Here is a 14,236-nt window from a genome sequence, read left to right as displayed (position 1 = left end):
AATTTATCTTTGGACTGATTGACATATACACAGTGATCTTCTTTGATCATTGTGAATCCAAAAGTCGTTATAGTTCAATGAAAACGAAGATACCACTGTCTAAATGATTGCTTAAGGCCATATATTAAGCGTGAAGCTTGCAAAATTTATACTCTTTTAGCTATGAAACCTATTGACTACTTCATATAGATTTCCTCATTTAGTTCTCCATTGAGAAATGTCATCTTTACATACATTCGATATAATTTAAGGTCCAAATGTACTAGGATAAGACGTATAAAGGCAAACCTTACAACTGGTGAAAAAGTTTCCTCATAATTTATACCCTCTTATTGAATATAACATTTCGCCATAAGACGAACCTTATACTTTTCAATGGATTCATCTGCCCTTCGCTTAATTTTAAAAACTCATTTGTTTCCAATAGCCTTACGATTAGGTGGTAGATCAACCAAGTCCCAAACATAATTTGCCCTCATTGACTCAATCTCATCTTTCAAAAAATTTCTGCATTCTTCCTTATCAGAGGATAAATGAGTCTCTTGAACAGTCTTAGGCTCGGTATCATCTTTCTGAGCAACCATAAATGATTCCCTTCAATCTCAAAATGATGACGATGAATATTTTTACGATTACTTTTACGCAACTGAATTCCTCTTAAATTTAGTTTGCCAGGCAATGCAACACTCCCACTAAATCTTGTATGTTGAGATAAATTTTCATTTCCCTCTATAACATTAATGGGTGTGTTATTAGAATCTTCCATCTCATATAATTGGAAGTCATTATCAATCTCACATCTACTAAGAAAATCATTCTCCAAGAACATAATATCCCGTGACTCCATTTTGGTCATACTTCCATCAGCTTATTTACCTATGAACACGTATCCTTTGAAGTGTTTAGAATATCTTATAAAGATACATTTTTTTCCATCTAAGACCTAATTTATCATATTTATGGGAAGAATTATGAATATAAGCTACACATCCCATGAACGTAGATTATTTAAGTTTGGTTTCTTACCGGTCTATAATTCATAAAGGGTGGAAGTAACTTATTTTGAGGGCACTCAGTTAAATACATAAGCAGCAGTCAATAATGCATTTCCCCAATAGAAAATAGGTAAATTTGTTTGCGCCATCATAAACCTAACTATTTCCAATAAGGTTCTATTTTTTCTCTTAACTATCCCATTTTGTTGTGGCGTACAATGAATAATCAATTATTATACAATTCATTTTTCAACACAAAGAGTTTTGAATTGCTCAGATAGATATTCACGTCCGCAATCGGTTCTTAATGCCTTTATTGTTTTATTCAACTAATTCTCTACCATCACTATATATCGTCCAAAGTAGTATAATACTTCTGACTTATGGGAGATCAGAAAGACATAACCAAAACATGTGAAGACATTTGTGAAAGTGATGAAACATGAGACTTCATGCCTCGCCCTCACGTTCCTTTACCAAATGGTTTTCTAGTTGCTTTTCCCGCTAGACAATGTTCACATACTAGTAAATTAACATTAGTGAGTGACCCTAAAAAGTCTTCTCTAGCTAATCTTTGCATTCTTTGTAACCTAATGTGACATAATGTGACATAATCTAACATGTCAAGTACTTGCGTCAATCTCAACATTACTAAAATATGCAATTAAAAGAAAAATCATCGACATTAATATTGTATTGATCATAGTCAATGTCTAACACCATGACCTGAACCATAATAAACTATTCCAAACAAAATGTCAACACAATCACCATAAAAATTCAATACATAACCTAGGCTAAAAAGAACAATTACGGAGACCAAGTTTCATCGAATATCAAGAGCATATAGGATATCATATAGGAATAGACTTCGACCACCATGTAAAATTAATTTACATGTATCGATACCCTTCACTTCAACTCTTGAGCTATTCCCAATATATATCCATCTTCTTCCAAGCTGTATTCAATATTTCATAAACGTTTCTCAATCTCTAGCTACGTGGTCTGTTACTCCTGAGTCTACAGTCCACATTGAATGAGATTTAGCAAGCATTACAATGCTAGAAACAAAAGTATTACTTAAAGTAATTGAATAATAGGGTATATCTTTCAACTCAGTGCATTCACGAGCAAAGTGACACATCTTGCCACAATTATAGCAATTCATCTTGGCCTTGTCCCTCTTCCCACCACGTTTTTTGTGTCGAAAGGTCTTAGCCCTCTTAGGTGCCTGATCATTTTTCTTCCCTTTGTTGTTGAATTGAAGATTCCTTTTGTGCTTGAAGCCTAAAGCTTTGCGCAAACTTGATTCAGCAACATAAGCATGGATAGAGGATTTCGCGGCCTCTAGACACTTATTCTCTAATTACAAATGACGCACTATATCATCAAAAGTGACAATATTCTCATTATGCGTCATATTAATCTTCATATGCTCCCAATTGTTAAGAAAAGACTTTATAACAGCCTGAACTTACTGTTCATCAGTAAGGGAGCAACCTGCCGACTTCAGCTCACAAATTATATTTGACATCTCCCGAAGATGCTGCATCATTCTTAAATTTGGGTGCTTTCGGTATGTGTCAAACTTGATGGTGAGTCTCCTCAACTTAGTGGCAGATGTACTCCCAAACTTATCTTTCAAGGCAACCCACATTACTTGAGCTTTATCATAACTTTCAAACTCATACATGAGATCATCCTGCATACAGCGTAGCAACGTGATGCGAGCAATGCTATTTTTTTTCTTCCAAGCTTGATAAGCTTCTAGATTTCTCATGTGTTAAGCTGAAGTTCCATGCTCAGGCTCATCCATGGTATGGTTGAGAGTTTCCAAAACCTCTTGTTTCTCAAGGATGTACTGAACTTTTCGGTGCCAAATATCATAATTATCACCATTCAGTTTTTCACCCTTATTGAAGTCAGCTACTATTGTCTTAGATGCCAAAACCATAATCAATTGATATAATATATTGACATAATAAACATAGAATCAATACTAGCATATTTTTCAGAGTAACATACATATTTAATTTGCAGCAAAGACAAACTAGATTAATGATAATTGAACAAAAGACACAAAAACGAAAGTTCATTATGTTCCCAATTAGCTCTTATGTTTGATTGTTCTATTATCATTAATTAGTTTAATTTGCACAAATTTTAAGTTCTGAATGAAAACTCCATCGAATTTTACCGACCTATAAACTCCCACAAGAAAAAATAATTATATGACCTCATATAATTAACACAAAAAGGCATAGCATGATGTGAATCAACGTACAAAAACAATCATGCAGCAATTATAATAAAACCATAATTCAACATGTAACGAAAAATCAAGGATTTTTTACTATTGTTCGAATTTTCTTGGAACTAGAAAATTGAAAGTACATTAAACTATTTATATGCTATCATCAAACCAAGCTCTACACAATATATATCATACCATTTTCATGTAACCTAGCTACTGTATTTCCAAAACCATACAAAAATACAGGCTAAAAATGAATAAACAAGCTATCATTGAACCAAGCTCAACAACTAACCGTGACAAGTCTATAACAGTATCCAAAATAAAAGAGCAAACAAAACTAGCCAACATCGGATCATATGGCAATGCCAAAAGTAATGAAGTAGGATAAGAAAGCGAACGTCCAATTACCCGGTAACCTTTCAATCCCTTCTTATGAAGAATCATTTCACAGCAACTTTATCATCGAAGCTGAAGGACGACATAACCACACGATGGCTAGTTATAAATGTTTTGACAGGCAATAATTACTTAATAAAGATCTCCAACTTCAACGGATTTCTGAAAGCATTTATGTGATTATACATCGATTTGGTACTTACTTCACTTCTAAAAGTTCTGGAGATAGAACACTGAAGCGATAAAGAAAAGTCATAAAAGGTACGCCCTGGTAGGATATCCCGCACTGCTTATCCTAAATGCCTCAAGGATCGACAATATCATTGGCATTGCTGAAAATAAAAGTCCAGACAGGACATTCAAAGTGAAGTTCAAGTAATGCATCGTATGCTCACATCACAACGAAAGTGTTGGATGACATTGCCATTCTCGAATATAGCTTAGAACATTATTCGGCTTCACACATATGATGTAGTGAGGTTCAGTCGTGCTCAGCGTCTCCTTTAGAGACTGAAGTTGCAGTTGCCATTTCACGAATGTACACATGTCAACTCATTCCCCAACCTAAACCTTTAAAGTCGTTCGATCTTCAGATTAAAGAGTTACTCATCCTACGCCTATGGGTGTCGCATAAATCTATTCACAGAATTCAAAATAACAGAATTAAATCACCACTATTATAATGATAAAGTTAAAGGAAAAAGAAAAACTTGGAGAAGTGGCGATATAGGAAATGCAGCTCAGAGAAATCAATCGGCCTTTACATGACTACTAATTCTCAAGAACTTTTACTAAATTTTGGAATGAAGTCTCATGAATCAAATGACATCAACCTTCTCAAATCTGCCAATCAATCCAACAATATGGTTTCAATTGCTAGTTTTAAGCTGCGGAGGAACTGATTCCCACAACAAAGAACGCTAGAGCTACCATTCAATCTCACACACGAGAAGCATAAAGATGTCGGCACGACCTTCATTTTTGTCACAACACGTCGAAAGAAACACATTCACAGGAGCTAATTCAAGACTCCGCTATAATGGACTAGAAAAGAAGTTAAAGCATAATTATCATTTGCGGAACCAAGGAAAAAAAAAGGAAGGAGTCCTAAAATATAAAACTGTCAAAACGGCGCTTTGCAAAAGCTACAAAATTTGTCAAGTGGAGTTACTGGACCAGAGCTACATGTTGGAGCAATGAGCGCCGTTCCCTTACCCATATTTACACCCAACAGAATCCTTTTACTTTTCCGGTTCAATTATAAGCTCAGAGTAATCGTCAAAGGGACACGTGCATTTTCTTGTTTAATTGAAAGGTAATTATATCGTTTCGCCCCACGCCACATAAAAATTACAGAGAAGAAGCGTTCCTACTGAAATATGATTATCCCAAAAACTCAAAATCTGCAATCTCATGTGCTTTATGTAAAATAGAAAAATTTAGCCTTAGGAAAAGGGTTAGTTTTCCTTTGTTTGGTGATACGTGACTGAAAATATTTTCTAATGTTTGAATTGCATTTGAAAAATGATTGAAGGTGTAAAAGACGCCGACGAAGAAGAAGAGGAGGGAGCGAAGCCAACGGGAGCGCAGGAGGGGCTAGGGTTGGAGGAGGTGGCGGTGACGAAATGGAGGGGGCGAAGGAGAAGGAGAGAGGGGAGGAGGAGTTAGGATTTATGTTCACAAGCTAAAAAGGATACCGAGAAAATGAGGAAAAAAAAAAGAACAAAGAAAAGAAAAGAGGCTAATTTAAACTTCTTTCAAGTTTAGTTTAGTTGTAAATATCTTTAGGAAAGAGGCTAGTAGTAGTGTTTTGGATTATCAACTTATGAAAGGTGTTTTGGTCTAGATACCGCTCGACTTGGTCACCTTGTTCGGGCAACATAGACATCTGGCTTTCATTTACAAAGACTACTTCAAGAGGCATCACAAGCCAGGGCAGAAACTCCTTGACACAAACACAAAACTTCACCCCATTCCGAACTTGAGTCTTGGAATCAACAAATGCCCAGTTCATCCCAAAATGCCTGCAAATGCAATCCAGTCTCAGGACAGGAATGTAGACCTGCACGAGGCTCTACCTACACGGAACATATGAACAGACCTCCAACCATGAAGAACATACTTGCCTTTTTCATAGGTATCACGACCGGAACCAACTAAAACAGGGGCACGGTCGAGTGAAAACACATCCTTGTAGAGTTCACCATCCTCCTTGAGCATCGACACAGCCTTTGCCGTCGGCCCTATGTATTTAGAATCGTAGTCGAAAGGACCGGACGTGGATGATCCATACGTTAGGCGCTATCATAAACGAGTGAACCGACACAAGTCAATTTAGTTTCCACTTCTGTGAAAAAACATAAGCCCCATATCTTTTAAAAGCACAACAGACAGATAAATACCAGAATCAGAGTTAATCTTACTTGTTAATGTATTGCTTCTATTGTTCTGCAGAAGGCCGAGACCAGAAAAAGAAAACCATTCCTAACGACCTACACGCATTTTAGAATATGGGAACAATTCATTTCAAACGCCTATCAGCATCATGCCAACTCGGTTTGAACTAACAACGAAACAAACAACGAGCCAAGCCTTACCCCACCAGGTGTGTCGGCCAGTTCAATTCAAAAACTAAAAGGAATGCCAGAAAATAATTTCAATTTAAGGACATGTGACATGTCTCTCACAGAGCATAAATTTCCAATACTTCGACTGACAAAATACCGAGGATTGCTAGTCACAACACCGGTTGAATCTCCATATGTGAGCCGCTGATCTCCATGGCCGAAAGTTCAAGAATATCGTAAAGTTATGTCCTCAATGTTCATCGGTTCGTTCATTCAAACAAGCAGTGAAACAACGCTTGATTCACCAAATTGAAGGATGTTGAAAAAAAAAAATGCATTTTCAGCTCAATTAAAGCAAAAGGACAGTACGAGAAACCACTACCATCTTATGGGTGATTGCACTTACGTTTGGAGCAAAGTTGAGAAGATTAGCGTCTGAACTGTGGAGCGTGAGGAGCAACTGAACGAAAAATTCAATGTTTGGTGTTTTCTTATTTAATTTAGTTAGATCCGTGTGCTTTAAACCCTACGGTTAATCATCCAAAAATATGATATTTTTACCAAAATAAAACACGCGGACTTAACTAAATTTAATGAAGAAAATACGAAACATCAAAGCTTGAAAATTTTATCACCGTAAAACATAATGAAGAAGATCTAACCAAATTTTATCTGTTTTCAATTTATATCCTAAATCAACAAAAAAAAAAAAAAAAAAAATACGATGCTACCTTTTTATCATCTTTTTACATATTGCTCTAGTTCCATGTAAGTATATTTCACTCAATGTTTTCTACACCAGGAGAAATGGAGATCATGAGCTAAATTTGGGACGATAATACTGACTAACATATTGGACTTTGTTACTGAAAGTCGAGAGATTAGAAACTAGATTGCACATTTCGTAGTAGCTTGAAAACTTGTGGTGACCGTTTTGTTGGTTTGATCAATAAAATGACTACACTAGACATCAAGAAATAATTCACCGACCACATTAAACGAATTGAACTTTCAAATATGAAATTGCACACAGGATTAAGGCCCCGTTTGATTGGGTTTTCCCAATGGGCTTTGGGCCTTGAAAGCCCCTTGAGGAAAAAAATTTGTGTTTGGCAAAACTTTTGAATACTATTTTTCGAAATGTGGACATTCCAAATGCTCAAAGCCCAATGTTGGGGTAGGGCTGCTTTAAGCATTCGTCATTCTCCCAATGCAAGCTCTACTATTCACGCGCCGTTCAACTTCTTCCCCATGACTTCTTCGAGTTCTCTCGCCCCCGCTCCGCCTCCGTCTCCGTCATCGACGCTGCCTCCGCCTTCGCCTCCGTCATCGACGCCGCCTCCGCCTCTGCCGTCGACGCCTTCCTCTTCTGTGATAGATCCATCCACTTCGATGAGCGCGAGCAAAGACGTCGACTCCTTCGCACGCCCGAACCAGCCTCAGCCACTAGATCTCGGGCCGTCGGAGGTCAAATCTCGGGCGGTCCGAGGCCAAATCCGGCCATCGAACGACCAAATATGGCCTTCACCCCCTCGACCAACCCGACGGCCCTCCCGCCCGCCGTTTTGGGACGCCCCCGACTTCGAGTTCTCCACCGGCCTCGCAGCCGCCTCCGCCTCGCCATCGACGCCTTCCTCTTCTCGCGCGCATTCATTCCCTTCGACAAGCGCGAGCAGCATCACGTCGACTCCCTACTTCTGCACTCCGACTCCTTCGGCTCACACGAATCAGGCCTCAGGCCGCCACATCTAGGCGACCGTAGACAACAGCGTGCGTTGCCTGAGGTTCCAACCTCGGGCGGTTGAACGGCCAAATCAGGCCGTCCGGCAGCTTGGCCGATGTTTAGCCAAGCACTAGATTTAACTTTCAGATAAAAAAAAAAGTAAAAACCCATTACAAATGTGATTTTTGCCAAGTAACATTTCAATGTTATAATTTACCAAACGATATAACATTTCGAAAAACTCATTTACCTCAAAGGTATTTGTATTCTCCCAAGAGCATTTTCCCAAAGCCGAACCAAACGGGCTTTAGGGACTATTAGTGTCACGCCCCGATCCTCCGAGTGCGCGAACATCCCACTCTGGTCGATAGAAATGCGACTTCCCAGGACATGTCGCCGACCCATTCATTTTTATTACGCATGCGGAAGCGAAACAAATCCCCGACAACATTAAACTTGGGATAGAAAAAAGCAATCAATCACAACCAAACAAGCTTTCTTATAAACACATAGGTTTATATACAACACTAGATTGTCTACAAAATAGACAGGCTCAACAACTAGGAACCTGTCCTATGACCAACTTGTCGACACGTTCACCGATTCTTCAGCCTCCACCTTCCGAACTCCAGGACTTCCTGGCCCTCCACGACCGTCATCTAGGGACTCGAAATATTATCCCACAACCGGGATGAGACTACGTCTCGGCGAGTCCTACCATCTAAAACTCAATTAGGAAGAAAATACGCCTCGGGCGCTCTAGCCACACAAATAGGATAGAGGGCTTACCTCGCCTCGCCCCCTTTCCCGCACGTCGTACAATTCATATTCAAACAATGCTCGCACAAGCCGAAACTACCGACATACCCATCGGTCTATCAATTGATCAATCCAATTGATATCATACGATCCACATATCTATCAATTCATATCATCTATTAAACCATACCATCTATTCATCCATCAATACAATTACGGCTCGCACAAGCTGAAATGGATGCAATGCTCTCACAAGCGATATAGATGGTAGCTCGCACAAGCCGATATATACATAGATGATAGCTCGCACAAGCCGATATATGGATCGTTGCTCTCACAAGCCGATAAACGATCATTGCTCTCACAAGCTGATATATATATAGATCGTGCTCGCACAAGCCGATAAAACGATCTTAGCTCACCGTAAGTGCCATATATATATATATATATATATATATATATATATATATATATATATATATATATATATGTATATGTGTATATCATAATTGCTCGCCCAAGCTGATACATATATATAAACCAATTCATATCTCAATTCAATCAATCAATCAATCCAATCGATTCAAACGGGTCACACAAACCAATTACGGTGCTAAAAGCTAACACCGGGTATTTTCAAGTTAAATACCACAACTTCATGAATTTCACACAATTCCACACTTTTGGAATTATTCACCATAATCATCAATCACTCAATTTCTCAATTTAAACATACAATTAACACAAACCGACCGCACCGCGCGCGCGAAATTCTAACGACCGCCATCCCAGAGCATAATTTTCGAAATTATTAAATAATTAAATTTAATTCCGAAAATTAAATAATTAAATAATATATTATAATAATATAAAATAATAAAATAATATTTAAAATTCGAAATAATTATTTAATTAAAAATAATCAATTAGGGCTTAAATTAGATTACACTAATTTAAACATACAATTAGCCCTAATTAAACATCCATTAAACTAATCATACAACTAATCTAATTTACATTAAAATAATATAATCTAACCACCTAAACCTAATTAGACTAATCTAAACACCCCTTAAGCGTCATTAACTCACTAAGCAAGAATTAGAGGATAAACTCACCGGATTAACATTCCGGCGAGTCCACGGCGAAGGCGACGCCAAGGCGGTCGATAAACCCCAAAGCGGCGACACCAACGGAGGCCGGGGAAGACACTGAAAACGGGCCTCGAAGTCTCCAAAACCTTGCTGTCTTCTGCTTCTGATCTGGACTGAACTGCAGAGAAGAAACCAGCAACTTCAACGGCGAAAACGGGCCGATCGGAGCTCCGGCAAGCGGGTGGTTGGCAACCAATGGCTCCCGGGGGTCTTGGGGATCTTGTAGGAGGTTGGGATGGGCAAAGAAAGGGTCGGAAAGGGGCGAAACAGCAAGAAAACGCGAAACAGGCGGAACCGGGCGATTCCAGACGGTCCGGCGAGCGGCGACTTCGGGCGGCCGTACGGGACGACCGGAGAATCGTTTCGGCGAGCGGCGAGGTGCTCCGGAACGGTCTGGATGTCTTCTTCGCGGAGATGGGTGGCTCGTTCGCTGATTCAACCGGGAAGTTAACTTTTTACTCGGATCTTTGGCGAAAGGTCGGCTGGAGCAGAAACTGGAACGAGGGGAAAACAAGGGAGGAAAACGGCCGACGATGGCCTTCCGGGCGTGCGACGATGGAGGGGCTGGTGAGCTCGGTTTCCTCTGGTTCTCTTGAGCTTTTCCTAAGCCTCAACCATGGAGAAAGCCATGAATAAAGGAAGAAGATGAAGATGGAGAGAGGAGGAAATGGTCGCACGGCAAGGAGAGGGAGGAGAGAGACAACCGAATAGAGAGAGGGAGGAGAGAAGGAAGATGGACCACTTTTCTCTCTCTCTCTCTCATGGCCCACCACGACCTCATGATGATGATGTCACCTTCCACTATCTCCCACAACCTCATTCCAATGTTCATTTCATTTTCCGCCGGGTCAATTTCGTACACTTAATTTAATCAATTCTCAATCAATTCTATTCAATTGAAGCTCAATTAAATTAACCCGTGTGTCCTCGGCCTTCTCATGACATTTCCCCATCAAATGATCCAACTTGCATCCCGAAGATTCGATTAAAAATGGCCTCCGACAATCCCGAACATAAACGCCTTACTTTGCTTTTTCCGCGAAATCTCGGTTTGTAGCAAAAATCTTCTGGAGATGAGTCGACATTCCTAAAATGAATTGTGACTTGTGAGAACTTCCATTTACGTAATCGGGTTCAATTTCACGGTTAAATTCAATCCGGCGCGACTTTTAACGCGTCCTAATCTACGGTAGCTTTTAGGAATTTTCTATGATTGACTGTGGTTGATTATTCTCAAGCCACATGAAAGTGCATCTTCGACACATTGACGACTCTTGGTTGTCGTAGAAATCTCGAGGTTTCAAATACGGACGGGGTACCAAAACGATAGAGAAATCGATGCCTGCAGTCAACGGTCAACCAGGAGAATTGTGCAATTAGGTGGAATCACCCACACCGAATTACATGGTTCTCGTTGAATCGACCTATCTCCAGGTCTCTAATCGGTCCGTGCGCAATGACCCTTGCAGTTAGACGGTCGGCGATCGTTCTGGTCGAATTCTCAAGTCTATTGCGTTTAGATTCCTTAATCCGCACCACCCGATAGATCAGTTATCTCGTGAGTGGCAACCTCGAAGAGCTATAGGCACGAAGATGAAATGCCCGACTTATTTAATGAAACCAGGAATTGAAAAATCGGGATGTCACATTAAGACCATTCCCTATATAAATTGCATTTTTCGACTTCATTCTAGAGTAATCGTAATAAGATTCTTTTTTTTCCCAGAAAACAAAAATTTAATCTTATATACATGTATAATGAGAACTGAATTCCAAAAAGTGCAAACATAAGTGCATTTACAAGGGGCGTGAGTGACAAACCGTCAGTCTCATCCCCACACTTCCAATAACCTTATCGCCCCGCATCATCGGAACAGGATAAACCAATAAGGAAGTCGGACTTGTCCGGCCACCTGAGCCTCTGAGTCGCCACGTCGTACACGTCAAATTTAGAGTACTGATTCTCCGCGTGGTAGATGCAATTCGCGCCGCGCCCGTCGAGCTCGCCCGCCGAGACCACGAACGAGTCCCGGTTGCAGATAAAGAAAGCCGAATTCCCCAAGCTCCTCACCTCCTCCCATCTCCCACGCCGTCGATCCAATCTATAGACTATGAAAAAGCCGTCTGAAAACCATCCCCGTAGCCGCCGAAGAATCTGTCCGCTAAGTAAAGATCACCGCCCAACACCGCCAGATGCTTCGAAGAGCCGTGGCACTTGCGGCGGCGACCGTCGGTTTGGTAGAATGGCAGTGAGAAACTTCGATGCTCGAGAGATGTATGCATCTGCGACAACTTCCCGGCGTGATCCACGACCCAGACTTTGCCCTCATACACTACGATGTCGCTATAACCATAACCACAATCATCCAGGCTCCAATTGTCATCCCCGTAATTCCAACAACCTAATCGCGCAAATTCATCGAGGGAATAAACCGAACGCTGACCTAAATCGGAACCTACGCTATCCGGATGCATCACTGCTTTCACAAAAGGTGGAAGGAGGTCTGCGGCTGAACCGCGAGCATCGAGCGTGTATTGCCTACAGATTTCGACCATTCGGAATCGGCGAGAATCGAGTACCTTCGGGAAGGTGTTGGGGAGCAAGTGGGCGATCCTCCGCCGCGAGAAGAGGCTGAGGATCCGCATGCGCCCGCGCCCCGACTCCTCGAGCTTCAGCAGCCACCGCGCACGACCGGAGCCGGCGGCCCCGTCCGGCGTCCCGAGGGCGTAGATCGTGCTAGCGCGGAGGAAGAGGTCGGGCTGGATTTGGAGAGGGAATCGACAGGCCTCGCGACGAGGCGCGGGGATCGAGGAGCGGAACGAAGAGCAGACGCTGCGGAATCGGAGGACGTCGATGCAGGTGTCGAGCCGATCGCCGATCATGGAGAGAATGTCCATAGGAAGGCTGGACCATGGGCGCCTTTCGATTGGATCCATGGGGAGCTCTCCTGCGTTTTCTGCACAAGCGATTGCAGATGTTGCCGGGAGAAGAAGAAGAAGAAGGAATCGTCGCGCGGAACGAAGAGCTCTCCGCTGTGGAATTGGGAATTCTAGGGATTCTGCGACTCCCGTGAGTTTACTTTTTCCCTTTCCTTTTTTTTTTTTTTTTTTTTGAACTAATTTTCCTTTCCTTTTTTAGACAGTGACTGGACCGAGCAATTTTTACCTTCTAACTGGTCTATTTTTTTTTTTTTCCTCTCTTTTTTTGGGTCCTTTTTTCTTACTTCTTTTTCAATTTTTCATCACAATTTCCTTCCGTGAGCATTGCAAGCAACGGCCAATTGATTTTTTTTTCTGTGCAATCAAGTCATTTCGCCATCATCTGACCATCTATTAGAAGTGATTGGATCCAGAGTGTATGGTTCTAGACCTGAACCTCGTACCCCATCCCATCATGATCAATCTTCTTTTTTGGATTACGTACCTGACCTTATTTGCATTAAACCCTATCTTAGAACGATACCGGAACCTATTTTGTAACCATCTAATGTCTTATATGGCTTTAAATTTTACATTAATACGCGAGAAAATAACATCCTAATTTGTATTGAAAATTTAAGCACCTATTATCAATAAGTACATAAATTTTTTGACTAAACGAAATTAAGGATTCACTAGGCTAATTATCATAAACAAACATCATAAGGCAAAGCAAAAATCCTATACGATGGATAGACTGTTAAATGGGTGGGTCGGGTCGGGTTTGGGTCGGGTCATAAATGGTCCGACCCAAATCGACCCATTTAACCCGTTTATGACCCATTTATTATAGTGCAAAAATTTTTACCCATACCCACCCGACCCGTACCCGACCCATACCCAACCCATTTAACAAAACCTAAAAAGTTTATATATATATATATTAAAAAATGATATTGCTAAAATGGTTTTATACAACAAATTTAATGGATAATTTTTATAATTTTTCAAACAATTATTTTTAAAAATCGAATTTTAATTATTTATTATTTTTCTTTATTTTTAAAATTAATTTTTAATTATTTTTATTTTTATTTTAAAAATATAATTTTTCTTTTTCTTTTCTTTTTCTTTTTCTTTTTCTTCTTTCTTCTTCTTCTTCTTCTTTGGTCGGCCCGCCGGCCACACGACGACCAAATGCTGTGCCATAGGCGAGCCTCGAGCTCGCCCGGCTCGCCAACGCCCAGCTCGAGGCTCGCCCAGATCCGGCGAGCTCGAGGCTCGCCCGACGCCGGCGAGCTCGAGTCTCGCGCATCGGCGAGGCTCCGAGATCCGGCGAGCTGGAGGCTCGCCGCGTCGGGCAGCTCGAGCTCGCCCCTTGCTTAGGGCGTCGGCAAGGCCTCCGCTGCCAGGATCCGGCGAGCTCGAGCTCGCCCGACGCCACTCGCCGCCGGCGAGCTCGA

The 14,236-nt window shown here is 41.0% G+C and overlaps 1 protein-coding gene and 1 pseudogene across 1 annotated transcript; both read right to left on the bottom strand.

Annotated features, from left to right (window-relative positions):
• Positions 1–4,469: 4,469 nt before the first annotated feature.
• Positions 4,470–6,133, bottom strand: LOC104430850 (annotated as a pseudogene).
• Positions 6,134–11,963: 5,830 nt separating this feature from the next.
• Positions 11,964–12,752, bottom strand: LOC108955351 (putative F-box protein At5g60060). Its single transcript, XM_018862994.2, has one exon. It carries the CDS (start codon positions 12,750–12,752, stop codon positions 11,964–11,966), a length of 789 nt encoding a protein of 262 aa, XP_018718539.2.
• Between the last annotated feature and the right edge of the window lie 1,484 nt (positions 12,753–14,236).

This window comes from Eucalyptus grandis, chromosome 2, assembly GCF_016545825.1.
Source record: "Eucalyptus grandis isolate ANBG69807.140 chromosome 2, ASM1654582v1, whole genome shotgun sequence".
Taxonomy (NCBI): domain Eukaryota; kingdom Viridiplantae; phylum Streptophyta; class Magnoliopsida; order Myrtales; family Myrtaceae; genus Eucalyptus; species Eucalyptus grandis.
The sequence above is the reverse complement of the archived record's forward strand: the minus strand, read 5'-3'. Positions and strand labels throughout refer to the sequence as shown.